The sequence below is a fragment of the Lichenostomus cassidix genome, chromosome 8 (genome assembly GCF_008360975.1).
Source record: "Lichenostomus cassidix isolate B80296 chromosome 8, HeHo_3.0, whole genome shotgun sequence".
In the NCBI taxonomy this organism is placed as follows: domain Eukaryota; kingdom Metazoa; phylum Chordata; class Aves; order Passeriformes; family Meliphagidae; genus Lichenostomus; species Lichenostomus cassidix.
Window position 1 is genome coordinate 18,158,326 of NC_139489.1, and position 27,767 is coordinate 18,186,092.

At 36.1% G+C, this 27,767-nt stretch overlaps 1 protein-coding gene across 4 annotated transcripts in view; it reads left to right on the plus strand.

Moving 5' to 3' along the window:
• The window catches only part of AGL (amylo-alpha-1,6-glucosidase and 4-alpha-glucanotransferase), a 38,419-nt gene extending 13,546 nt beyond the window's left edge, over positions 1–24,873 (plus strand). For 3 of the 4 annotated variants that reach the window (XM_085068159.1, XM_085068157.1, XM_085068158.1), the window contains exons 11-34: positions 319–458; positions 2,139–2,326; positions 3,393–3,516; positions 4,577–4,740; positions 5,266–5,367; positions 5,599–5,751; positions 5,832–5,982; positions 7,105–7,229; positions 7,734–7,846; positions 7,954–8,088; positions 8,593–8,723; positions 9,307–9,443; positions 11,004–11,137; positions 12,256–12,431; positions 14,131–14,233; positions 15,452–15,677; positions 16,114–16,225; positions 16,595–16,730; positions 17,908–18,020; positions 18,725–18,936; positions 19,474–19,571; positions 20,131–20,218; positions 20,310–20,443; positions 21,783–24,873. In XM_085068159.1, coding sequence (XP_084924285.1) covers positions 319–458; positions 2,139–2,326; positions 3,393–3,516; positions 4,577–4,740; positions 5,266–5,367; positions 5,599–5,751; positions 5,832–5,982; positions 7,105–7,229; positions 7,734–7,846; positions 7,954–8,088; positions 8,593–8,723; positions 9,307–9,443; positions 11,004–11,137; positions 12,256–12,431; positions 14,131–14,233; positions 15,452–15,677; positions 16,114–16,225; positions 16,595–16,730; positions 17,908–18,020; positions 18,725–18,936; positions 19,474–19,571; positions 20,131–20,218; positions 20,310–20,443; positions 21,783–21,900 — 3,313 coding nt within the window. In that variant the 3' untranslated portion in view covers positions 21,901–24,873. Of the gene's footprint in view, positions 1–318; positions 459–2,138; positions 2,327–3,392; positions 3,517–3,875; positions 4,000–4,576; positions 4,741–5,265; positions 5,368–5,598; positions 5,752–5,831; positions 5,983–7,104; positions 7,230–7,733; positions 7,847–7,953; positions 8,089–8,592; positions 8,724–9,306; positions 9,444–11,003; positions 11,138–12,255; positions 12,432–14,130; positions 14,234–15,451; positions 15,678–16,113; positions 16,226–16,594; positions 16,731–17,907; positions 18,021–18,724; positions 18,937–19,473; positions 19,572–20,130; positions 20,219–20,309; positions 20,444–21,782 lie in introns of all 4 variants that reach the window. The other variant, XM_085068160.1, reaches the window with a different exon arrangement.
• Positions 24,874–27,767: the final 2,894 nt, after the last annotated feature.

Sequence of the window (27,767 nt, forward strand, 5' to 3'; positions counted from 1 at the left end):
ACTAGGAAAGTTTACAGCTTTCACGTTTTATGTAGTTGATGCCGCTCATATCTAAAGAGTTATGGCTTTAATCTTACGTTACCCGCTGACACCAAGATAGTGGCAACAGGTGTTCTATCATCTCCTTCAAAGCTTGCTTCAAAATAGAAAACTCTCCATCATTTATGCAAGTTGCTCTCTTTTTTTATCTGTGTTATATACAAGCCAGGTCATAGCAGATACTTTAATTTCAAAGATAATGAATTGCAGCTTAGGTTACCATATGTGTTTGGTGCTTGTCTCTTTGTTTTATCTTTTAATTGCCTGTCTATTCCATAGGTATTTTACATATCCATTCAAAGAAATGACTGTGGAGGAAGAAGAAGCTATGATACATCAGCCAGATAAAGCTTGTTATTTCATGGCTCATAATGGCTGGGTTATGGGAGATGATCCTCTTAGAAACTTCGCAGAACCGGGTTTGTAAAAGAAATTTGAATTCTTACAAACCCTTTGATATTCTAGCCAAAACAAAGGATTTTATTTGATCTGTCTTTTTTCCAGATGTATTCCTATGAAGCTGCAGAATAGCAGATACTAAGCTAATAGCACTTTAATTTCTTATTCAGCATACAGATGAACTGTAAGAACTGGAATTTGAGGTACAGTGTTACAAGATTTGAGAGGGAAATTACCAGCTTGCTGCCACTGAAATGGGGATGTCCTGCCTCCCCACTTTTGTCATTGTCTTTGTTGCTTACTTTGTACTTTGTTCCAACACCAGTGCTTGTTGGCATTTCCATGAGACAATGACAGTGTGGCAGAAAAACTAATGCAATGAAAAGGTGAATAGTATTTTACTGCATTAGTGAGCAAAAACTGGATCCTTGAAAAGTCCACTGAGTGGCAGTCAGGCAGTCAAGAGATGACCCAGTTAATCCAAATTAAGTATGCAGATTACTTGTGAAGGTAAAATAGGGCATGAAATCACCACACACTAAAATATTGCATTCTAACCCCTTTGGGGACAGTGTTGATATCCAATAAAAGCAAAAAAAATGCTCGTGTTCAGAGTAGCTATTCACTTGGTAAATTAAATGAAACAAAGGCCAGTTTAATTATAATTAGAACAGTCTAAAAGTCTGAGTCTGCTTTACAAGCTAATTTGATGATACTCCAGAGTCATCTGGAGTTAGTGAACATTTAATTTCTGAAAAGTAATCTGCCCCCCTTTAACTATATTTTATTTACTTTTATTCTCCTTCTCGAGGATTGAGATCATATGTGTTTCAAGAGTGTTTTTGTTCAGTTGCCTTCAGCTTATTGCCTTTTCTTTTAGGCAGACTTTTGTATTTTCTCAGTCACTGGCTTTAGTTAGCATACTTAATTTCCATTAATGAGGTTTCTCTTGTAACTCAGCTACAGGTTTTTGAGTGCTTTATACTTGTGTTATATCTTTGTTTTATGCCACACATTATTTCAGCTTAGAACACAGTGTAAAAATGTGGTACACAAAGACTCAAAGAAGTTGCAGAACAAATGCAGCCAGTTCTCTAAATGATCCTTTGAAAAAAATGCAGTGTACATCTAAAGAAACACCATTTTTCTGTCCATGTGGCTCTGCTGCTATTAGTGAAGGAAGAAGGTTACCTGTGCTTATGTGAATGTTTTGGGAATTTGTGGTAATTTACGATTCGTGTTTTTTACTTACTGGCCTTGGAAAGCCATCAGTCTCCTGTTAATAGAAGGTAAAATTGTAAATTGTGGCTGTGACAGATTATGGTAACACAATGAGATTTTGTTTTGAATTTGGCCAGTATGAAAAAGCAAACTACTGATTTTATGTATTTGATGCTTTTTTCTTCTTCTGAAGTACAGTTTTTATACTACTTTGAAGAATTAAAAAGAATTTTATTTCAATCTGAAGAATTGTTTCAGTATCACTATAGAAGCTAAATAGTCCCATGGAAGAGTGTGAAATTTGTACATCAGTGTAGTGTATATAGATTTTTTAATTGATATGGTTATTGTTAGAATTTTTACTGTTCATTACAGTCTTTTTGTGCTCTTCAGCAGTAGAAAGTAAAATGTCACATTTTCATTTTGGTGCGTGTTTTATACTATGTATATACGGTGAAGTGAATCTATTTCCTTTACAGGTTCAAATGTTTACTTGAGAAGGGAGCTCATTTGTTGGGGAGACAGTGTGAAACTGCGTTATGGTAATAAACCTGAAGACTGCCCATACCTCTGGGCACATATGAAAAAATACACTGAAATCACTGCCAAATATTTCCATGGTGTTCGTCTGGACAACTGTCACTCAACACCTATTCATGTAGCTGAGGTACGCAGAATTAAGCATGTTTATAATAGAGCAGTTTCCCGTCTGTGAAATAGGTCCCGCAGATTTGAGCAGCAGTGCAGGACTCACGTGGCAGAGTTAAGTTGGGAATGAAGTTTCCTCATAGCGTAAAAGCAAGGTTTCTTTTCTGGTGATGTTTAGATATGGTTTCAGCTACTTTAAACAGTAGAGTGGCGTAGCTATTGTATCTTCTCTACTTTGGCTGAAATAATGTGGATGTGAATGGGTCTGGCTGACTTTTCCCTCACTTAGGTGTGGGCTTAGTGCAATGACTGCCAGTATCCAATATGTGAGTTTGAGCTGCAGTCATTGCCAAGACTTGATTGAAAGTCTGATTTTTTTTTTTTTATCATATATATTTTGCTTTTGCTAAATTAAACAGGAAGTGGTTCACTTCCCAGAATTTAAAAGCTGGTAAAGAACTCCTGCAAAAAGATCAGTCTGGCAAGTACATTGCTAAGACTGGTGCTTATTGTTTCCCAGGGAGCTGACTACATAGAGAAGTTGTACTTGCCTGATAAATTAGCTTTGAATAGGTTTGGAGTAGTGTAGCTTGTTAGAACTGAGTCTTAACTTTTTAACAGAGCTTACCTAAATCTATGAGTAGCTCTCTAAAACAAGTTGATTTGCCCACACAAGTTGTAAGTGGCTCTTTAAATGCAGCCATTTCACAACTTCTGCCATTCTTTTATTTATTGTTACTATTTTTGGAATGTTAACAACAAAAGCTTAAACTGAAGTCTTGCTGAGATTTCCTACTTCAATACATACCTCTTTTATCCAACCTTTGCTCTTGTATTTTGAGCTAATATTTTGTTTTAAAACAAAGTTGTAATTAGCTTCAAGTCTACAAAAAGTTTCCTAGATTTACTCAATCCATAAATAATATCTGTAAAATATAACCATGGTTTTATGAAACTTAGGTGTTATCAGTATCTTTAATGTGCTGCGTGTGACTCATGTATGTTTGGTTAACATTCATGTTAATGTTTGTGTATACATAGCTGACAATGGATGTCTTGCATTAAAAATGTATTATGATCTATAGGAGATGCTAGCAACAGCCAGATCAGTCAGACCTAATCTTTATGTGATAGCTGAACTCTTCACGGGCAGTGAGTACATTGACAATGTTTTTGTCAACCGCCTGGGAATTACCAGCCTGATTAGAGGTACAATAAGAAGTTGAAAATTATGTAGGATTGTTGTGTATATGGTTTGGAGTTTTAAATGTGAAACTAACATTGGTATGATTTTTATTTTTCTTACATATCCATGTTCTTTGCTTGTGCAATTACCTTTTCTTCATGTTCTATTTAACTTCTCCTGCGTTGTATGCTAATTCTTGGTTTTGCTTATTTGTGTATCCTCTTCTGTGTAACAACTTGTTTTGTTCCTTAATTTTGGCTTTCTGTTTATCTTTGCTGCATGGCACTTTCCTATTGTCCAATCCCTGCCTAGCTTTGAAACTTGTCCTTTTTTGTATCTACCTTTCCCCTTTCTGTGGCTTTTTTGGCTGTGCTTTTTGCAGTACATGCTGGACACAGCTAGAAAATTGCGAGCCGATTTGTATGTAGTGGCTGAACTGTTCACAGGAAATGAGGAGCTGGACAATATCTTTGTGAATAGGCTGGGCATTACCTCCTTAATAAGAGGTAGGCTTGCTGCGTGTGTGGTCTCTTTCCAACGAGAGATTATAGATAATATGCTTTTTCCAAGAAAAGGTTTTCTACAGGATTATGCACTTTTAATTTCATACTCTGTATAATCAGAAGTACAGGTTCTGTGTTGTGGCTTTTTGGATACTTAGCAAAGAATACAGTACTGCCGTAAAATAAAAGAAGACTTCCTTCATTAGTTTACAGACAGCTAAATATTTCACTCTTACTCTAATGAGGGAAAACGGAGTTGTAGCACGGTTCTGCTATGTAAGTCCTGCATCCTGTCTGACTTCTTGTTGCATGAGTTTTTTTAAAGCCTATGAGAAATAGTTTGATCTCTGCTTTTATGTCTGTTTTTTCCCTTAGCTTTCATTTCCTTAATACATCGTAGTAAATGGAATATGCCAAGACTGTGTTTCCACACTGGAGAATATAGCTATATGTGTTTGATTCTTTTTTAATGATTGAACACATCAAAATAACAACTTTTAAATGCTACATTAACATCTTGTGTGTGCTGTCCTCTGTGGTAGCTATTGTTATGCCAACACTTAGGTATTTTGTTCTTTAGAGGCCATGACTGCATACAATAGCCATGAAGAGGGGAGGCTGGTTTATCGGTTTGGAGGTGAGCCTGTCGGATCTTTTGTTCAGCCACGTTTGAGGCCTTTGATGCCAGCTATTGCTCATGCACTGTTTATGGATATTACACATGATAATGAGTGTCCGATTCAGGTGAGCACCTAAACCAAAAAATTTCCATTTATTATTTTCTGAAGTAATATTTCTGAACTATTGGAGGGCCTGATGCAATCTGGATGTCCTGAACAATATTTAGAAAAAGAGTGTTTCAGTTCAACTTTTTATGCAGAGAAAAAATTTTATAACAATACCCTCTGACATTCAAGATTTGATTGTTCAAGGGGAAAAGAACATAAAGTTACTAAATAAGCGGTTTTGAGTCTTTTATCCAGCTGCTGTAAGTGCTTCTGTTTCTGCTTGTTCTCCTGAGCTTCTATTTATAAGCAAGAATGAGAGAGAGTGGTGGGCATTGGTGTGCTTATTTTGATGATTTTTTGTAAGCTTCTTTTCTTAGTTCCTTTGTAGAAATTTTCTCCAATAATTCTATCGTAATTGAGGAAATGATGATCGTGGGATTGGCAGTTCCTCTGTTAAATTTAGTGTATCTTCTGTATGCTTCATTGGGAGGATTGAATTTTCTTTGTTTCACTATTTATTACTATATATTTTTTAATACAGCACCGATCTGCATATGATGCTCTTCCCAGTGCAATGATTGTCTCCATGGCATGCTGTGCTACAGGAAGTACCAAAGGCTATGATGAACTAGTACCACACCAGGTAGATATCTACAGTTCAACTCGAGTTATTTTTAAAAATGCAAGCTTTATTCTTGTCCTAGAACATGTATTTTAATGTTTTTTATTTGAAATTCTAAACAGTTTAGTATCTGGCATTACTTCAGATTGCCCAGTTTCATATGAAATTTGAATTTATTCTATAGCTCAGATGTTAAGGTGAGGTAGTTTTTATTTTCCAGCACAGTTCATATTTAAATTTGTATTTTTACAGATCTCTGTAGTATCTGAAGAGCGGTTTTATGCAAAATGGAATCCAGCAGCACACCTGTCTTCTGGTGAAGTTAATTTCCAAACAGGAATTCTAGCAGGAAGACTGGCCATAAACAGGCTGCATCAGGAGCTGGGGGCTAAAGGCTTTAATCAGGCAAGAAGTGAGGGTAACACTGCGACTTCTTCATATATATGGTCTGAGCGAGCACAGTTGCAATGTTATGTCTTTTCTAGGTGTATGTAGATCAAGTTGATGAAGATATAGTTGCAGTGACAAGACACTGCCCTAGCTCACATCAGTCTGTTGTGGCTGTGTGTCGAACTGCCTTCAGGGATCCTAAAACTTGTTTCTACAGTAAAGAAGTACCTGAAATGTGTATCCCAGGTAAATAGATTTCTTTCTAAGAGCTGCTGTCATGTACAAAAAATTCAGGTTGTTCATGCTTTTTAACTTCAAGCGCTTGCACTTTAAATCCGTAGGAGAATTTTCACTCCTTTTATGTGTACTAACGTGTTCCAAAGTGATTAAAGAACCAATAACAGACTTGCAGTGCTTAGGGTTTTCAGAAACATTCATATTGAGAACATTCCTGCTGCAAGCTGCCCTTGAGGGTGTGAGGGGGTTTTTATGGTCATGTTTGTAAACTACTAATAGTTAACATTTGAGATGGTTAATTGTACAGATTTGGGGGGATTACTATTCATTGTGTTAGACTGGGTCAAAAGGCTAAAATTAGATCATATTAGTTGATGCAATTGCTATTCAGCTTTCACGTATATGTAGCTATTTTACAGCTTGAAAATACATTTTAATAAGAACTCTGTATTAAATAAGTTAGTGTAAAGATTATATAGATACAGTACATACATAATAGTAATTAATTATGCAGAGTATTTACTGTACGTAAAAGTAGCGAAGTATAATGACTTCTACACATTACGTGGACATGTTTCTGAAGGAAAGCTTTCCAAACTGGCTTTTTAAGTATACCCAGTTCTTTGAGTGCATATGTGTGCCTGTTTTAAAATCAGTCACATTATAGTTTAAGACATTTACAAGCCTTGTGTCTGTAAGTTACTTAAAGAATAGTGAAAATTAGAAAAATTGTGTATTAATAATAAATTGCTAAGCTTTAAAGATTGTTTATCTGTAGCTGCAGTTTGGAAAGCAATCTAGCACAGTCTCCTAAAAGATGATAGGATAACTGAGAAAGCTGGTGGCCAGTAAAAGACAAGTTGTAATTTACTCATTGTCTGATTTTATGGTTAATTTATTATAAAATGATAAAAAAATCCATTTTAAATACAATACAGCATATGAGTGTGTAATGAATATTTAAAATACTTCCCCATATGTGTCTGTTCTTTTGCTGTGCGACAGAGCCTTGTATCTTGAATGTTCAGGTTTTCATTTTAGGTTTTGCTTCATAATTTCAAAATAATCACATTCTTCATTTAAAATACCTTAAGAGCTGCAACATGATTTACATGATTTAACTTTTTTTAGGAAAAATAGATGAAGTAGTACTTGAAGCTAGGACTATTGAGAGAAGAGCTAGTCCTTACAAAAAAGATCCACATTTTATAAATGGATTGCCTAATTTCACAATGGAACTCAGAGAGCATATCCAGGTAACTAGCCTCCTTCACCCGTGTTCTGATATAATATTTTTTAATTTGTGGTATGCTATAATAGAAAGACTGTGAATTTCACTTGCAAATTTGTTGCAGAATAAAGGCTTGTGCAGAATAAAGGCTTGTGCCAGGTACGAGCAAGACCTGTGTTAGCTGAACAGGCTGAACAGGCCGCAGCAGTGCCCTGAGAAAGTGGCGTGAGAACAGTCCTTGAGAGGCACAGCTGTGCCCTTGAGCTGTGAGAGAATCTTGTGAGAAGAATAAGGAGGAACTGAGGAGGATCTCTGAATGTGTGAGAATAGAATGCAATAGAATGTAAGCTGTAACATGTGTAATCAACCAGTAGATTAATAATCAATAAATATAAGCATTGTAACAGTATATAAGCCACTCATACAGTGAAATGAAATGGAGCTTGCTTTATGACCCATATTGGGACGTGTCGCTTGCTCTCACTCTTGCTTTCTAATCTAACTACACAAATTTGTTTTCTTTTTTAAGATAAAAGACAGTAAAATCATAAAGCAGGCTGGAACCGCCATAAAAGGGCCAAATGAATTTGTTCAAGAAATAGAATTTGAAAGATTAACACCAGGAAGTGTGATAGTATTCAGGTATGTTACTGTAATTGCCAAATGGCTGTGGGACTTTAAGAGTGATAGGAGACTGGAGAATAGCTCTATGTGCTATATTTCTACAAGATATGCTTTCATATTTACAGAGTTAGTCTTGACCCAAAGGCACAAGAGGCTGTGGGTATACTCCGCAATCATTTGATCCAGTTCAGCTCTCATTTTAAATCTGGGAGTCTTCCTGATGATCACTCAGCACCAATATTAAAAACACCATTTTCTTCGTGAGTATTCTTTAGATTTCTGAAGTAGAACCAAGAGAGCTACAATGGGACCAAAGAATATTACGTAAACCTAGTGAGTGGTTGTTGGGTTTTAGTTTGGTGGGTGGTGGTACAGATGGGTTTGAACAGTCAGAGTGCAATAAAAACTGAGAGATCTTCTTATATATGTAATACTAAGTGGGGTTGATACTGAAAAACTTCCCAGTTAGTGCAATCATTGCCTAAAGTAGACTTTCTAACATGGACTGCTTCCCAGTATTGAGGTGATTGTTTGGGTTTTGTACTTAATACTGTGTTTCTAAATAAACACTGAAACATCTGAGAACTTTTCGGAGCATGCGAGAAATCAAGGTCTTAATTTCTAAGATTAAGTGTTGAGAGAGTTGTATATATTTTAGTATTTTAACATAAATCTGAAATTAGAATTGTTTGTGAAATACTTTCCCTGTTTCCCTACTGATGTTATTTTGGGTTTAATTTTTTTTTTCTCCACTGTTTTTTCAGTATTGCATCTAAACTAACTTTGGCTGACCTAAATCAAGTGCTGTATAGATGTGAGGCAGAAGAACAGGAAGATGGTGGAGGCTGTTACAATATACCAAACTGGTCACCCCTAAAGTATGCAGGCCTCCAAGGTAATAGTTTCAGCTTTTGGTTTTTTTTCTGTTAAGTGAAAAAAGTGAATGAGAGCTGCTCAGTCTAGATCACACTATAATACTGTTGTATTGCTACTGCCATTGTTTGATTTTTAAAAAAAGGTAATTTTTTTCTGCTTGACCATGCTACTAATTGTTTTTGTACCCAGAAAATCTCATACTATAACAAAACCCCTCTCTCTCAATGCTTTGAAACTTAACACTGCAGCCCAGTATGTGTTTTAACACCAGTGCCTTGGCTTTTAAAGTAAAAAGAAAACAAATACACCTCCAGGGAAAAATTGCATTAATCTAACCTAAGGCATTACTCAATTAGTGAGGAGTGTCTGTTGTTTATCAAACATACAAATTCCATCATGCTAGTCATTTCCAATGATTTTCATAAGTTTGTAGGATTTATGCAGAGGCAACTAGAATTGAGTTGTAGCCTAGCTTGTTTTGCAGACAGAGAGAAGTAATCCAGTTAAAGCATCCATTGCCATGTACCTTTTCCTCCTGAACTGTAATTTCTATTTTTGATAATGGTGTGTCTTTTAATACAGAGTTGGGTTTGTATCTTCAGGGTTAATGTCAGTGATGGCAGACATTAGACCAAAGAATGACTTGGGTCATCCATTTTGTGATAATTTAAGATCTGGAGATTGGATGATTGATTATGTCAGTAATCGTTTGATTTCACGTGCTGGAGCCATTGCAGAAGTGAGTAAAAAATACTTCTTTGGTAATTTTGGGCTTTTAAAGTACTGGTTTGTTTCATGTTCAGTTACTGGTATATTTTTAAACTCAGACTCTCTATAACGGATTTCTTGCCTGGGCAATTTCTTCTAATAGATTAAACCATTAATATGTTTTTCTTCCCTCCCCTCAATCCTATTTAAGAATAGACTCCAAAAGGAAGTGAAAAGTATGTAGGGCATGAAGGGTTGTTAACTCTTGCATAAAGGCTTGCAGGGACCCCTCCCTGTTTTACTTTTCCTCAAATAAAAAATGAAGTTACCTTTTTTTTCTCCCCCCCCCTAGGTTTTGGGGTTTTTTAATTTTTTTTTTTTAATTCATTTTTTTAAAACAAGTACTTTCAGGAGAATGGCTAAATACTATGAAGGCATACATGAGTGTGATACAGTTATAGTCAGCCAAGCACTGGGAAGATAGGAATTGCTAAGATTCAAGGTTCCTGTATATCTGCATTACAGTGCAGTCCTTTTCCTTGTCATAGTTTATTTTCCTGCATGGAAATTGCTTTATTTATTTCATAGGATGAAGACCTGATTTTTGTAACTTAGCTAACAAATACAATAATAAAGGCTTTAGTATTCTTATTTCATTTTATTCGTGAAGTCTAGTAATACAAAGCAGAAGAATGGATAAAACAGTTTAATGTTGTACTGAATCAAATTCTAAATCTGACCTGAGTAACAGAGCTTTTCTGGAAAACAAGTTAGTCTGCTACTTGCCACATTTACTGCTCTTCAAAGACTATTGCTTATTCTTCTGTGTATTTGGGTTCTTAATTTGTAATGTCTCGTTCTGTTTCAAAGGCTTAAGTCATGTGAAACTCAACTTCACCATTTCCCTGTTTACAGTAACTTTCCCTTCATCATAACCAGGTTATTTTGACAGGAACATTCTTTATCCACAAGGCTTAAAATCTTTAGTGACTTTCTAATAATTTGTTATAATGTTATTTAACAGGACTAGAAGGAACAAGAAATACTTTCCAGAGGTAAAACCTTTTGCAATGATTTAAGGATATGAAGCTCTAGAATGCTGAGTCCAAGTCACAGATCTGCAGTCATCGTCATTAGTGGCTCTACTTAATTTACCTCTTACAACTTTTTATTCCTGGTCTTAAACTTCATCTCTTTAGTCCTGTCTTTTTAGCAATGCAAAACTTTCTTCCTGTGCTTGGATTACAGTGATGCCTTTTGAGTTGTGACTTTTCTTTGCTACACAATTTTAATAGCAACTTCGTGTTAGTTCATTTTCTTGACTACAAGACTAGCAAAATATAGTCTCCTTCTATGCTTCACATTTTGGCCCATTTGTTTTTGATAGTACAGATACAATGCACATTTTCCTCTACTACTCTTCTTAGAGTTCATGTCTTTTAGCTGAAATTTTGGAACAGAAGGGTACAGCATGACTGAGCTGTAATACACGCACAAAAACTGTGACAAATACTATAACAATATGGATCCTGAAAGCATTGGCTTTTGAACTCTGATGTTATAAAGTTCTAATTATATTGTATTTTTATAGGTTGGTAAATGGTTGAAGGCCATGTTTGTCTACCTAAAGAGAATTCCACGTTACCTCATCCCATGTTACTTTGATGCCATATTAGTGGGTGCATACACAACGCTTCTGGATGTGGGATGGCGTCAGATGTCTAGGTATGCATGGCATATCAGAGCGATAAAGGCTTCTGTAAATATCAGAACCTTTAAAGTTTTATGTGCTGGAGAATGTAATTTGAATATTTTCATACTCCTCTAATGTAAAAAGGTAAAATTGGTAGAGAATTACAAAATTCATCTAACAGGGGTGGTTTGGAAGACTGAGAGCTCAGACACCTACCCAGGGTTTCAACTTATAATTACCATTGGTATTGTGCAGTAGGAGGAGGAAACCTTAAACCAGCATTTTTTTTGCCAGGCTTTGGAAGCTTTTTTTTTTTTTTCTATAATTTTAGTACCAATGCAATGATTCCTTAAAGTTGAGGTAGGTAAGAAAATACCAGATTGTATTTGATGCTGATGCTTTGTTCAACATTTCTTCATTATTTCCCATCATCTGAGCTCTCTGCTTACTTTTTGAAATAACTGTTTAATCTTCAGTGTCTACTTCTTTGCTTCTTGCAAAGGGAAGGGAGATTGATTTAAGGGAGGCTTCATTCTAGCTATGAACATGCTGAACAAAGTATTGTTTTGTAAAAGAGACATTCAAATGATAATGAAATTTGAAATGACTGTGAAATCAGGGAACATAATACATTTTATGAAAAAATGCTTGGAGATCAACTAGTCAGGAATGCAGATTGCATTATTTCAAGCAGTGTATTAATAGATCTTTTGATTTGTGGTTTTTGTATATATATGTAAAATGTGATTTTTAAAAATACTGACTAGTATTGGCAAATTTTTGTTCATAGGGCAATATTTTTTATCATATTTGTGAAGTCTTAAGTCTCTGTACAGGCATCTACTAAACTAACTTTTTTTTTAAACACTGATTTCTAGAAGTACTTGTCATAAACATCCCATTGGCATTAATAAATTAAGATTTGACTCTACAAATGGGTCAAAATGGATTTGCACCCATTTTGGGAAAATGAGTGGTTTACGAATTAAGTCTACATTAAAAATCAGTTAATGCAAAATGCTAATATTAATTGCTTGGGTTTTGTATTTATTATGCATAATTCTTGTCATACCATTCTGTAAATGAAAAAGGGTGCATTTTACAGACTGTTGTTGAATGCGAAGTTAATTTAACTTATGTTGAATTACAGCTTTGTGCAGAATGGATCAACATTTGTTAAACACCTTTCCTTGGGTTCAATCCAGATGTGCGGGATAGGAAAATACTCCTGTCTGCCAGATCTGTCTCCTTCCTTACATGATGTTCCCTATAGGCTGAATGAGGTTACAAATGAAAAAGAGCAGTGTTGTGTTTCCTTGGCAGCTGGTGAGAACAACCTTTTTTAAAAAAGAAAAGTCTTCCAAAATACTTAAACTGTTTGTAGTAACTGTATTAAAATTTTCTGTATCATCTTTGAGAGCCATATGTCATCAACTATGTATGAAATGTAGCAATTTCACTCACTTTTGCCTTGTGTTTAAGGTAAGGATTGGTTTATATTAAAAGTATGGGGGTTACTCTAGTAGTGCTTGTGGGGGTTGGGGGGGAGAGCTTTACACATAAATGCTTTATTTAGAGACTTTTTTTACTATATTTGTTGTTACCATAAAAAGATCTACAAATATGTTGTTTTCCTTTCCAGAAGACTTGAAATGAGTAACCTGTCATAAGGGTTTCATTTATCTTTTTTAATTACGAATTTAGGAAATTAATTATAATGGGGTAAAAAGAGTGAATTTATGGATTACAACTTCTCAGAAAGAACCATTAGCAGACAAGAGGATCTCCTGATCTGAATCTGTCTCCATAAGGAGAAAGCATAAAAGCAGTCAGCAAGTAGTCTTTATGCCTCCAAATGTTATGCCAGCATCTGGCAGTCTTCCTATGGGCATTTTCCTATGTCCAAAGTATTATCTTCTGTAGCTTAGAATGAATTTATTTTGGTTCTGAGTTGGCTCATTCCTTTACTGAAGCCATGGAAACTTTTAAACATCCACAGATGCAGTGGCATCTCTCTCAGTGGAGTGATTTTCTTTTTGCATCCCTCTTTCTTTTTGTAGCTTTATTGCTTTTAGTTTCTGGAGTTTAATAACATTCCATTTGCCTGCTTTAGTGTTACCTAGGAGCACAGAGGCAGTGTTCCCTTAAACTGGTCATAAAGATTAATTACACTACAGGGTTTGGTTTTAAATATTCCTTTCACATATTCACTGGTAGTTGTGTCTGAGACTTTTTAATTGTACACAGATTGTAATTTTCAAGTGCTGCTACTATGTACTATAAATTTGCAGAGGTGTGGAGGCCATATTTGAGTAGCAAATACTTTGTAAAAGTAAGTGATAGTAGTTAAATGTTGTTCAACCAAGCATGCACAAGAGACTGCTGGTTTGAAATTTTACCATAGGGAATTTCTGTTTAATAGATCATAAAAGGAAACAAATGGAGGAAAAGACAACTATGGACCTTACGGTTGTAATTATTATGCCTTCTCAGTTAGAGTCGTTCTTAAAGCTGCATGTTATAATGTCTGCAGTAAAATGTAGTTCTTTAAGCTGCTGGGAAGGAGAAACAGGATGTCTTTCACAGTGTCTGAGAACATTCTTAGCCCTTTCATGCTACTGAGATGCCACAGCTCTCATACATAAACTCTTGCCAACAAAGTGTTATAATATTGCCATAGTTCTGATTTTTTTTTTGGTTTTTTTGTTTTCTTTCTGTTACTTTTAATTTAGTGATTGCACTTGGTAAGATTGCCAGGTGATTTAATAAAAATCAAAATGTTACTGTTACTTATATGAGAAATGCTGTTTTATGATCTTGAAATTCCAGAAGATACTGTTTTAGAATAAAATTTATTTAATTCTATCATGAACTTGATTTAGGAGATTGTTTATTTTCAATACCTTAATCTAGGAAAAAGTTAAAAATGAGGATCTAATTTTTTACTTCTGGTTATTTTATACATATGTGCTTCGAGATTTCTGCTATATCAATTAAATAGATGAATGATGACATTTCTTTACAGGTTTACCTCACTTTGCTTCTGGAATTTTTCGTTCGTGGGGAAGGGATACTTTTATTGCACTGAGAGGTCTATTGTTAGTTACTGGGCGCTATCTAGAAGCAAGGTAAGACTGGCTTAGCCTTAGTTCTTATTGGCTTTGTAGGTAGTTAGGAAAAAGCAATGCTCTCAAAACCTGAGCTGATGCACAGACTGTTAGAAACAGCTGATGTGCAGTATAAAACTTTAATGGCACTGTTTGGGAGCTCTCTCTAAGTGGGGTTAAAAAACATTACTCGAATGATTCTCTCTTGCTTTCTTAGCATTGATAGAAAGCTGATGTTTTGTATAAATAAGGTAGTTTTAATCCCTGCAACACTGATGTTGGTCCTTGAATAAAGTGATTGTTTCACAAGGACTAGCATCATTGTTGCTGAGCAATAATTTCAAATTACTTATGTAAAAATTTGAAGTAGCAAAAGAGACTCATATTTTAATCAGAAAGGCATGATTGCAGGTCTGTCTTTTTTTTTTTGTAACTGCTAGTGTTTGTCTGTTAATACTAGAAATCAGCTAACTGTGCATTGTTACAATCTGGTATCTATAAATGTTTAACCTGGCAGATGAGCCATACGTAAGCCAGGTGAATTTGATGTGTTCATTAATATTGAGTGGAGCTTGACAGAAAATAGAAAAAATTAGTTGGTGTAAATTAGCATGTATGTATGTGGTTGTGCATTTGGCCAACTTTGTTGTGCATTTGTTAGCTTTCTCATGCAGAGATATCTGCATCTACTAGTATGTTTATTTGACCTTTTACGCTAGCTGGATTCCGTGTTTTCCGCAAGGTATGCGCAACGGTTCTCAAATGAAACTTCTCATAACCTTAGTTGCTGTCACCTCTCTGTATTTTAATAGGAAATTCCCATCTACTCCTGCCCTCCGTCCCCATTCCACCCCACCCATCAGAGTGGATACCAGGGTAATCACAAATAATGTCAATAAAAACCTTCCCTGTGACCTCAGTGGGATTTGGATTTAGGGTCTATATCACTTCCTATAAAAAAGCAAATAATTTTTTCCATGTGAATAGATGATGTGTGTTTTGTACAAAGTCATTTAAATGTATTCATGTTGAGGAAATTGTAGGGAATGGGTGGTTTGTGCTAAATGGAGTAATCTGTAGCTTTCAACAGCAAACTTCTGGCATCTCTCTTTAAAATCCTGTTTGTCTTCTTGACCTGCCTTGCTATTAACATAACCTTGTATGCTTTGTACTTGATACTTGGTCAAATAATGTCCTTGAAGGCAACTTAGTCAAGGTTCTGGTTTTCTTTTGTTGTAGAAACATCATTTTAGCATTTGCTGGGACTTTAAGACATGGTCTCATTCCCAATCTGCTCGGTGGGGGGACACATGCCAGATACAACTGTCGTGATGCTGTATGGTGGTGGCTTCAGTGTATCCAGGACTACTGTAAAATCGTTCCAAATGGTTTAGACATTCTCAGATGTCCTGTTTCTAGGATGTACCCAAGAGATGACTCCTCTCCTCAGCCTGCAGGCACTCTGGTAAAGATCACTTATAATTTAAGTATTTAACAAAACTATAATTTTTTTAAATAAAAGAATGTAATTTTTTTGAACTACAAGAACCTGTTGCTATATGTTGTTTATGGTGAAATTTGATTACAGCATAAGAATTCCCTGTTTTAGGCACTTCTTGCTACATTTGCATCACCTGATTAGACTAAGTGCAGGGGGTTGGGGAAGGGAGAAAAATAATCCATCAGCTTCTAAATCTTTTTGTTGCTTTTTGTCTTGAAAAATTGTTTTTATGAAAAGTTGTATACAATATATTTCTGTTGCCATGGATGCTACTTGAAAATGTTCGATAGTTTGGGGGATTTTTTGGAATATCATATCATAGACTAGAGGCTTAAGGAATGCTTTCTACTCATTTTTCGTCTTGCCTTTCACATGTCATACAAATATGCAATGAATGTAGGATCAGCCACTTTATGAAGTAATACAAGAAGCAATGCAAAGACATATGGAAGGCATAAATTTCCGAGAAAGGAATGCCGGTCCACAGATTGACCAAAACATGAGAGATGAAGGTAACATACACAGAACACTTTCTGTGCAATACAGAAGTTGATGGTTATATTTTGTATTCTTTTTCCTCTTATTTCCTCTTTCTATTGAGCATATTTTTTTTAATTGTATCCAATGTAACTAAAACTTTATTACTTTATAAACATGTAATAATTTTAAAGTGCCTAATTAATTGTTTGTTAGCAACTGTTCATATAGTACAAGTTACCTTTAAAATTTCATGTAGAGTACAGTTGCCTTCAGAAACCTACTTCAGGTCTCTTGTTGATCTCTTTTTTGTTTATCTAGGACATTTGGGTTGGGTGGGGGCATAGCTGGGGTTTTGTTTTGTCTAAAAAATGGCCTTAACATCTGATATTCCTGCTTGCCAGGTTTTAATGTAAGTGCAGGCATTGACCATGAAACTGGCTTTGTCTTTGGGGGGAACCGCTTCAATTGTGGCACTTGGATGGATAAAATGGGAGAGAGCGATAAAGCTCGCAACAAAGGAATTCCAGCTACTCCAAGGTATTTATCCAGGCTTTAGGCAGGATAAATTTTTTAGGCAGGATATATTATTTTTTTGACTTAAGTTCTTCTGCAAAACCACTGTGCCTTCTATTGACACATCTGAGAGGTTCTCAAATGGTCTGAATGTTTCTACCTACTAAAATGTTAATGGAATTTTTTTTCTTTGTGCTGATTTGAAGTAAAAAGCTGTGTTTTTGGCAAGTGAAGCCTGTGGCTTCTGTCACAGTCTTAGCTCCATGCTGAGAGTTGACTTTTGAATTCAAGTAGTAAAATGCAATTTAGGAAAAACTGTATAATTGTTGTACTAACAGTACTTTGTTATTCAGACTTCTCATATGAGTTATACATTGATAATTGTGTTGTTTGAATACTTCTTAGTTTTAATTAAAAAATATTTACAACATCTACGTTTTTAGAGTTGAGATTTAGCAGTTTAAAATATGCTCTTTATGTGCTAGCAAACTGCTGCAGGCATCCTTGCTTGAATTTAGTACAGTATCAGTTTCAAGTCAATTGCCATCCATGTGTGAGAATTGAGGAAAACATCTTGCTTGACAAGTTGAACATTTTAATTGGGAGGCAAGAGAGATTGAGGTATTTTCCAAAAGAGGCTGAGTTGGTGATGCGAGAGAGAAAATTCCATCAAGTAGACAGTAAAGCTGAGTACGGTACAATATGAAATGTATTTGTATTTTGATTACATGAATATTACCTGAAAAAAGAAGCAAGACCAAGAAGTGCATTTAGTGTTTATTTAAATTAATCTCTCACTTTTGACTTGAGTAATCATATATGGAAGAGCTATTACGGAAATTGCAAAATGTATATGCAGTTGAGAAGCTTTGTATTGAACACAGTTTTAACATCAGAGGACAAAGTTGTTTGGGGTTGATCGTTTTTTCGTGTTCTTAATCACTGGTATAAAATTATCTTCCATTTGTGCTAATTAGCTGGGTATGATAATACCCCTTTAAATAAGGCTGTTGTACAGAAAAAGATGTTTGCCAGCCAGTTTACAATCAGGTTAGTTCCCTGACAGAGAAATTAGGAATAGTAGGAAAATAAGAAAAAAATGTCTAAATAAGATACTTATGAATCTAAATTTTTTCAATTACTCACAGAACTTTAATAGCCTTCTTAAAGTAATTAATGAGGTTTTTTGACATTATTTTAGAGATGGCTCTGCTGTGGAAATGGTTGGCCTGTGCAAGTCGGCTGTTCGCTGGTTGATGGATTTATCAGGGAAAAACATATTTCCATTCCGTGGAGTCACTGTAAAAAGACATGGTAAAAACAGGCACATCTCATAGTTGTATTACTGGGGCATAAAAATAACTAAAACTGTGAAATAATGACCATATAACTTCAGAAGAAGGATTAGGGGTAAAAGGGGAACAATTTGGGAACCTACCTTGTATGATTAAAATCCTTTTGCTACTATAAAAATTTATTAGAAGTTTATACTGTGTTCTCAATATTTCAAATAGTTTACTCTGTGGTTTACAAAGGAATGTCAGAGCCTGACATAATTTATATGTATAATTGATAAGGTTACTGTGCATTATGGTGATTATATCATTTATTACAAGAATACAAAGTAAAATGATGCAGGACAGTTGAATTTATTTTTCTTTATGTTCCTCCCCCCTCACCCCCCCAATATTCATAACACAGAAAAACCCTTCTTGAGAATATTTACATAAGTATCATTGGAAGTTCCGTATGTTTTAGAGGGAATACTTTTCTAATTGCAGTTACTTTAAGCTGACCCAGCCCTGTGAATATTAGCGTTGTGCTAGTCTGGCTACAAATTTCAGTGAGCTGTTCCTGTGAGCTGTACAATTGGCTTAAACGTGGGGAATCACAAACTGGAGTGAGGTGATGCTAGGTCTACTCTTGTTACACTAAGTGTCAGGAATTCAACAAGCATACTTCTGTTGTTGCGACTGTGGCTGATTTCAGAAAATTAAACTGTATGTAACATCTTGCAGGAAAGGAGGAGATTATCACATATGATGAGTGGGACAGGAAAATTCAAGGACACTTTGAAAGGCTGTTCTTCGTCTCTGAGAATCCAGCTGATCCTAATGAAAAACATCCAGATCTTGTACACAAACGTGGAATTTATAAGGACAGCTATGGAGCTTCAAGTCCATGGTGTGATTACCAACTCAGGCCAAATTTTCCAATAGCAATGGTTGTGGTAAGTGTGGGGGAGTGGGAGGAGAGCTTTGCACTTACATGCAAGCTTAGTTCAGTTATAAAGAAAATTTTAAGGTTCATCTGCATGATATTATATCAGGAACATACATTGCTTGGAATAACTTCTAGAAAGCAGCTTTTTTTCCGTGCTTTTAGTATTGGTCCATTTTGGACTATCTCCTAAAAATGTCATGGTAGGACTTGCCAATTTGCAGTGTTCTCTGTATTAGGAATGTCTTCTGTGGCTAGGTCCAGGAGGGTGCTTTGCCCATCAAATTGGCCAAAAAGGATGGATTCTTTGTCTTTATTGGATTTGTGAAGAGCTTCAGGAATAATACTTGGCAAGGGTATTTAAAATAAAATCAAAATTGAAAAAAGCACTGGATACTTTCTGCTTTCTTGCTTACTCCTACTTGTAGGTTCTGGAAATTGATTCAGTAATACAAAACACACGTTTTTTTGTTGTCTTGTGCATTTGTATACAGTGTTGTGTGTATATGCCCAGAGACTATTCATTAAATCTTTATTATTTTATTAGGCCCCTGAGTTGTTCACGCCTGAGAGAGCTTGGAAAGCTCTGCAGATAGCAGAGGAAAAGCTTCTTGGTCCATTAGGCATGAAAACCTTAGACCCAGAGTAAGTACAGTGAAATGAGATCAAGTGTTAATTCCTAAACATGATAAACACGACAATAGGAATTATTTGATGTGGGGCAGGGGTAGTGGGGATGATGTGAAATCTTCATATATACCTATGAAATAAGGCTACAGGAAGTACTTCCAGAACAATTGTTCTGCTGTTCTAAAAGTCCACACAATTGATTCCTTTATCCAAGCAATGGCTGGGTGGTTTTGGATGCCTCACAGTAAGCAAGTCAAATTCGGTATCATACCAGATGTTGAATTTGGATCGTGGGACATATTTACATTTGATACAGTGTACAGCACTACAGTTTGAGTAAAAGTGTAAAATTATGACTTTAAGTCCTTTCAAGACATTGACTATTTTCCTACAAATTTAAACTTTATTTGGAATTCCACTGTCATGTCAAGTACAGAACTTGGTGGAGACCTCTCTAACTTAACCATCAAGAAATGCAAATCGTTAATTTTTCTTGTTAATTTCTGTTTGACTTTTCTATGTATCATTTTTAATTAGGACTTTGTTTGCATAATACATTTTTCCTTTCTTGCAGTGATATGGTGTACTGTGGCGTATATGATAATGCTCTTGACAATGACAACTACAATGTAGCCAGAGGTTTTAATTATCACCAAGGACCTGTAAGAGCTGCTTCCTTCAATCTTAGAAAAAGTGTTGTCATATTTTCAAACCAACTGCTTTGATAATCATCTCTCTTCATTTTTTGTTTAGGAATGGCTGTGGCCTATTGGATATTTTCTTCGTGCCAAATTGTACTTCTCTAGGTTGATTGGTCCAGAGATATACGCAAAAACTGTAGTTATGATTAAGAATGTTCTTTCTCGCCACTATGTTCATCTTGAAAGGTAAGATGACAATGAACACAGATTCAAAATAATCGTTCAAGCAAGTGGTATCTATCATCTAATTGCATGTAAGAGTACAGATCTTTTGTATGAACAGGATCTCTTTTCTAGATACGAAGTTCACTGCTGTATGTGCAATTTCAGATCTCAAGTTAGGTTTCAAATACAGGTGAGATCTAGTGTCTTTTACAGACTGCAGAATTTCTAATTCTTATCCACATGAAGACTGGGTGAAATAAATCTTATGTAAAAATCAGGATCTAATTTCTTGCGAGAAACCAATTTCAGAAAAAAATATTGGCGAGGTTTTTTTTTAAAAAAAACAAAGTATTTGAAAACCAACTTTAAAACATAATAGTTAAAGGGCTAATAGTGACAGATTAAAGTTGCAGCAGATAAAATGATGCAAAATATTGTTAGGATTTACTGTGTTCTAAGTGAGGAAATTAAGATTCTGAAGCTGTCATACTAATAACCTTGATTTTCTAAGGAGACAGAGGAAACTTGCATTTTGAGTTTTCCCTCAAACCAAACTACGAAACCCACACACTGTTTTTCTTCTTTTGCTATTTTATTTTTAATTAAGGATTTTAGATTAAATAAAATAAACAAAACACCTTGCCCTTGAAGTCTCTTTCTGCAGCAAATGTATCTATTTGTATCCAAGAAAGTAATTCAGTAGGACTCATGACAAAGAGTTTATCTGACCACACAAGGACGAAAAAAGAATTTGTTAAGCAACATTTTGCCCTACATAGTGTCTTTTCCTTCTTTGGTAATATCAGAAATAACTTGCAGTTTGGTAACAGTCTTTGCTTTTTCTGTCTTATTAAGTTAGTGTACTTTTTTCCTGTACAGAATAATTAATGTAGCAACAAGCTCTACTTATATTTAAGTGTGCTAGTTTGTGGAAGCTGTTTCTTTCTGAAGGATGAAAAGAAGGCTTATGTAGTCATGCTGTCTTCCAGCCGTTGTCACTTTTTAACACCATAATCAATTTACAATGTACTTTGAATAACTATTGTTACCTCATCTTCCAAATGTAAACCTACCAGAATGAGAAGCAGGAGCAGCACAGCAGTAGTGTAAGTTCAGTTATTAGTAGCAGAGAGTCTGCTTTGAAGAGACACTTACACTGCAATTCCCAGCTGCATGTGAAAAAAATATTAATTAGATCTCAATTATTAAAGGATATACTGTGCCTGTAGGACAGCAGACTTTTAGTCATGCTTTTCAGTTTCCTATTGAGTTAATCTTCTAAGCGGTTTTAAAATGAAATGTTCTTTTTATTTCAGTCTATAATCTAACTATAATGCTCACTTGTGTTTTCTTTCATCAGATCATCTTGGAAAGGGCTTCCAGAACTAACCAATGAGAATGGGCAGTATTGTCCTTTTAGCTGTGAAACTCAGGCCTGGTCAATCAGTGTAATCCTTGAAATCCTTTATGACTTGTAAAAGTTTATTTTGATTGATTTGATGAAACTTCTGTGGTCTTAATATTGGGCATAAATGAACACTTGGCTTACACTGCAAGGGAAATTAACTGTTCTGCACAATCACTCAAGCTGTGTCTTGACTTTCAAAGATGCTGAATGCCAGCAGCTCCTGTGCCCTATAACTGTGTGGGGCTTAGGTTTTTTTGAAAATCAGGCCATGACAATAAAATAAAACTGCAGTGCACACTTGATGCAGAAACTTTTAGTAAGAATATGCACAAACTTAATTTTAAGTAGCTTTGGTTTTTTTAGCCTTTTCAAAACAAAATCTTAATGTAACAAAGTAAATTAGCTCCTTCCTGAGCTAAAAATAAGTAGCACAGCTCTTATGTTTTTTTTTCTTTGTCTCTTAAAGAGTAAATGAATGTTTTTGCAAATGCATGCTTAAGGGGGAGTAGACTTAACCTCTAGCTTTCTGAGTTTGGTATGCTTTGTGCTCTAGCACTGTGCATTAATGAAGGCATAATATGTTATCTCTCCATTGAACTGTATAATGGGGATGTTTTTGTATGTGTTCAGTTGAACACTCCACTAAGCAAACACAGAAATAAAGTGTATGAATACTGTAATAAATCAACTTTTGAAGTTATATATAAAATTTTGAAAATTTTACTTTGAGAGTTAATTTAAGCAATAATCAGGTAACATCCTATGTTAAACTATCTTTAGAGGTATTTCAATACCATGAGCCATATAGCAAACCTATTTTTTCATTTATATATGGTTTTCACCATGGGTAGTTCATCAGAAATGTGCATACAAGGGACAGCCTGTATGTTAGGGAAGGCCAATATGCTTGACTGCTGAATTAAATTAATTTGTTGAAGAGATATGGTCACCTCAGCCCTTCATTCTTGGGAAAATCCTAGCTCTGAATCAGGTGGAAACACATAATGCAATGGAAAGAGATACTAACCTGCTGTCAGACAGGAGAATGTGAGGCTTCTGGAGCTTTTGAAATTACACCAATAACAAGCAGCATGCTACCTCTAAATGGTGTCCTTTGGGAACAAATCCAGTGAACATGATGCAAAACGTGTGTTTTTTCATATTTGGATACCTGCATGTCCTTATTTCAGTTCAGGGTTCACAAACTGAGAGGAGTACAGTTTGTAATTCTCAGCTCTTCATATAATTTTTCCATCTTAGTGCAATAAACAGGCAGAGAGTGGGGCTGATGACACTTTCCACATCACAAGGCAGAAAAGCAAAAGCACTATTTCTTAATGTTAGACAACATATGCTGAAAAAATAAATACAGGATGTAATTATAATGCACTGAAACACGTAGATCAAGGTTTTATTGTGTCTGTATTTTAAAGTTTCTGTATCCTGTCTAAAGTACAGTGCACACATGCTGTCTTGTTCAGGAAGATGTATTACAGGTTAGATACATGTTAAGGGCAAGTTAAGAGGCTCGAGAGAGATGAATTGTAAGAAGTGGATATACACATACACTATTTATTTGAAAGGTTAATAAGGATTTTAACTCCCTTGCTGAAGTGTTCAGTCCTTACAAGTTAGGAACAGGTAATGTCTATATTATACCTGAAGTTTTGAGCTACTGCAGTACGTGGGTTGGGAAATTTTTATGTTCTCAACGCAATGCATGAAAAATGTCATTTGATCAAAAAATGTTACTGAAATGTCAGCTACAGATTATTTTTTTAATGTGCAAGAGGCATAAAAAGTATTTTTCATACTGTACTGAACTTTCCAAAATTCTTGGTAGTTATATTGAGGTTTATGTCCTACTGTATCACTAGCTTTTTAATGTTTTCCTGGATACTTGTTTATTATTTCGTGGTATGTTTTATTACTCCTGTGGCTTAGAAAGCAGGAACAAAATGGCAGAAAAAATTGTTCTTACATCATGAAAACACTTTAAAATTGGAAGTGCATCTTACGAGCTATGACTGTTGAAGAGGATTTCCACCAGGTGTCAAAATTATATACATTGGCAATAACACTCTTTAAGTGTTGGGAAAAAAAACATGAGAAATTTTTCACCAAAACCTTCCTATGTTATGTACTGATTGATTTCCAGTTTTGCAAACTGCACTGCTGATAGAGACTGCATATTTGTCACTGCTAGGGGTTTTTTCTAATTCAATAGTAAAATTTTAAAGATAAATCACCACTGTGTACACAAATACATAAAATGTTACAGAACTTCTAAACATGCCCATTTATAATGTTGCTTCTGCACTGATTAGTTGAGCATAGTTGTAGTGACAAATACTTTAAATAGGGAGAAATATGTATTGGTTGACTTTGCTGTTAAGTAGCAACAAAAGTAAGATTTAAGATTAACTTTTTTGGGGGGTGGGAGTTTATTGGTTTGGGGGATTTTCTTTTTTTTTTTTTTTTTTTTTTCTCTTAAAAGGCTACTCAACACTTTGTCAAGCCAGACAGTTTAAAAATGAGGAGGGAAGAAAACAGTGTTAAATCTAACATAACAGGAGCTGATATCCATATAGATCAAGTCATTATCCCCTAAAAATAGCTGACTTCTGTTGACTGATTCTGAGCTGTATCATTATCATTTATATTTTACACTCAAAATCTTTTAGTAATGCAAACTTTTAATTGGCAAAATCAAAATAAACTAAATAACTCAGTAAGAACTGTGCATCCATTGTGTTCCAGTTGGTGCTTCTTGATCTATATTGTATTAAGAATTATTTTGCCTCCCAATTGAAATAATTTTAACTGTTACCAATGTTCACACAGTTAATAGCTCTTGATATATTCAAAAATGATTAACTTGAGAATTCAAGTAAACTAATGTATCATTCTCACACTGCATGTTGTAATGTAAAATGGAAACATGAGCTTTACATGTCTGTCTATCACAGCAACAACTGATTTTAGAAAATGTCACTATTCATTTCTGAAATGCACAAAATAAAATTCTTTAATTCAGACTTCACCTTTTCATGTGGTTGTTTTTTTTTTAAAAAGAAGTCAAACTTCTTCCTTGTTCACTTGTAGCAATTTTGCATAGAGGGGAGAACTCTTCAGGTCAAATGGTTTTTATAATGTTAGCACTTTTTAACAACAGCTTATTAGAAAAAAAGCATAAACTGGAGACCTACACACAGATTCTTATGTTGGTGTCAATGTCAGTTGTCCTAGCTGTGTTTGCGTGGGTTTGGGTTAGCAGAGCTCTGCCTGTCTCTTCTGCTATAAATGTTTATATAAGTCATAGTATTGCAAATTCACCAGAACAACAGTCCTGATTAACTGATTTACAGCTGTCCAAATGATACAGTGATTAACCTTCGGTGGGAAATTCCTATCACTGTGGAGAAGGCATTTTCACGTTTCAGCTCTGCTGTGTAAATGCAGGTCCCCCAGCACAGGTGCCTGCTGTACTGAATGTGTTTTCAAATGTCCCTGTTTCAGTGTCTGCTTTATAAAAACAGGATTTCCTTCCTAATCCTCTGTTGAAGCAATTTCTTTAAGAAATGGTTTATTATTCTATTGTATAGATATAAATAAATGTTTCACTGGGAAGTGGTTAAGGCAGCGTAGAGGTGACCAGTCTCTGAGGTGCTGGGGGTAGGTGGTAAGGTCAGAGCTGCCCCTCAGCCCTCATGGCATCTCAGGCTGCTCAATCGAGTAGAGGGCAGGTTTCTCTTGAAAGCTCTGCTGGTGATTGCCATAGGGGAAGCAGCTGCAGTCAGGCCACTCGAGCTCCGCCCGCGTTGCTGTGTGCGGTGAGGCAGGAGCGCTGGGAACACGCTCCTCTCGCCCCGTGAGAGAAAGCTTCCCCCGGCAGGCGGCTGAGGCCAGGGCCGGGCGGGAGCAGCGGGCGGGAGCGGCGCCACACGGGCCGAGCGCCCGGCCGGGGACAGCGCCGCAAGGGGGCGCCAGTGCGCCCGCCCGCCCCTCAGGAGGCTCTGCGCGCACCGCCGGGCGCGGGCAGCTCAGCGCCTCGGGAAAACAGGAAACCTGCCCTGAATGAGAGCCTTTCTTCCTTTTAAATGTGCCTGGAAACAGTAAGAAGGAAAACGTACTTCCTTATGAGCATTCGGGTTTTTTTGTGCAAACTTGGGAGCTTGCACTCCTGTCGTTTTAATGGAGCGATACAAGGCAGAGCTCAGCCCTAATCGCATTCTGCAAGATTCGCCTGTGCATTTGGTATTTCTCAGCGGTTGCTGACTAAATTAAAACACAGACTTCCTAGCTCTGGATTTTGCATCAAAGCGCAGGTGACCAAGTGGACCAATGGCTGTTTTTAATGCAGAATGTTGATTTCAGAGCACGAGCAGCTGAGCGAGGCGCGATTTGACTGTTACTTATTTTTATCAATCACTGTTTTTTACAGGGTCAGACTCTGAAGCACAATTAACTTGTGGTGGTATGAAAGTGAACCAGAGAATAATGTAGGAAGAAGACTGCGGCTGGTCAGGTCTGAGCCGTGTGTGCTGTTGCAGGCTCTTGTGTTTCTGTAAGCACTCGTGCAGCCCTGTTGGCCTGTGACATGTTTGTCTCACTGTGTGATACCTCCTTGAAGCTGTTTCATTAAGAAATCTTGATCTCTTGATGTGTCTGTTCTATCCACAACCTTTCACTATTCACCCTGTGTAATAATCTCAGAGTTCTATACACAAAAGGAGTTCAGTACCACTGACTATATTTGGCAAATACTAAACTTGTTCACCTCAATTCACATAAGCTTATGCAATTTGTGAGATACATGAGCACTTCCCTTCCCTTCGTCCATATGTGTGCCACAGCAGTAAATCTCTGTAAAATTTCAGACAGAGACACTATTCTTCGTATAGTGCCTTTTTGCAATGAGAATAAGAGCTGGCCGTGAAAGAAGAGAATTATACTGCAGCCTGGCAAGCGTCTTAAATTGGATGATGTGGATTCTATGTACTAATGGAGGTAAGTTTCTTGTGGAATTCTGTATTTCTGAGTTCAGACTGGCAAATAAACTGGAGGATAATTTTGTGTGGTGATGAGAAACGTAAGATGTCTTCTAATCAGTTCTAAAGGAAGAAAGGTATTTAGAGTCACATGACTTACAGACATAAATACAGTTATTGTAAAGAATGGTGCTCTAGAGTGGGATTAAATTATAATAGGGGAAGTCTTTTTTTAAGGTGATTTCTAGAGTCACAACCACATATAAAAATTTGGGAAAGCTGAAAGATCTATTTCTTGCAAGTGACATCTCAAGGGAAAGGTTTCCACAAAATGAACAATCTGTCCTTTTGTGGGACATATTTAGGGGCTGTTTTTAAAATTTCTCTATAATTGTTCTTATGGCCGTTGTCTATAAGGATTCTAGATACAGCCTAGACCTGGAGAGGAGTACCTGTTTTAATAGTATGCAATGAGAAATGGGTTCCAAATGCAGGAGTAAGACTCTCAGCTGCTTGTGTTAACACCCCGAGGAGTAGCCAAATAATGATGTGATATTGTCTTAGCAAGAGCAGTCCTTGCAGGGCAATAGTAGCTTAAGTATTGTCAAAATGTGTTATAGTATTATACCTAAAGAGAGCTTAGGGTAGGATTTTGAAGTAAGTTAGTGTATACATTTTGTGAATGTGAGTGATTGATTTAAGCATCAGGGATGACATGTTAGGAGGGATTTTACCTGAATATATGGTAATCCAGGAACTAGCACAGTGGGCTGGCTGGAGATGAACACCTCATTAGAAAGCTGGGGATGATAGATCGGGTAAGAATAGTGCAGCTCTTTATTATAGATAAAAACTAACATTTCCAGCTTGACAGCAGAGGGTGGCGCCAGTTGGCCCCTGTGGCCCTGCTGCCTCCTGCTCAAGCTGGGCCATGTCATTCAGCTTC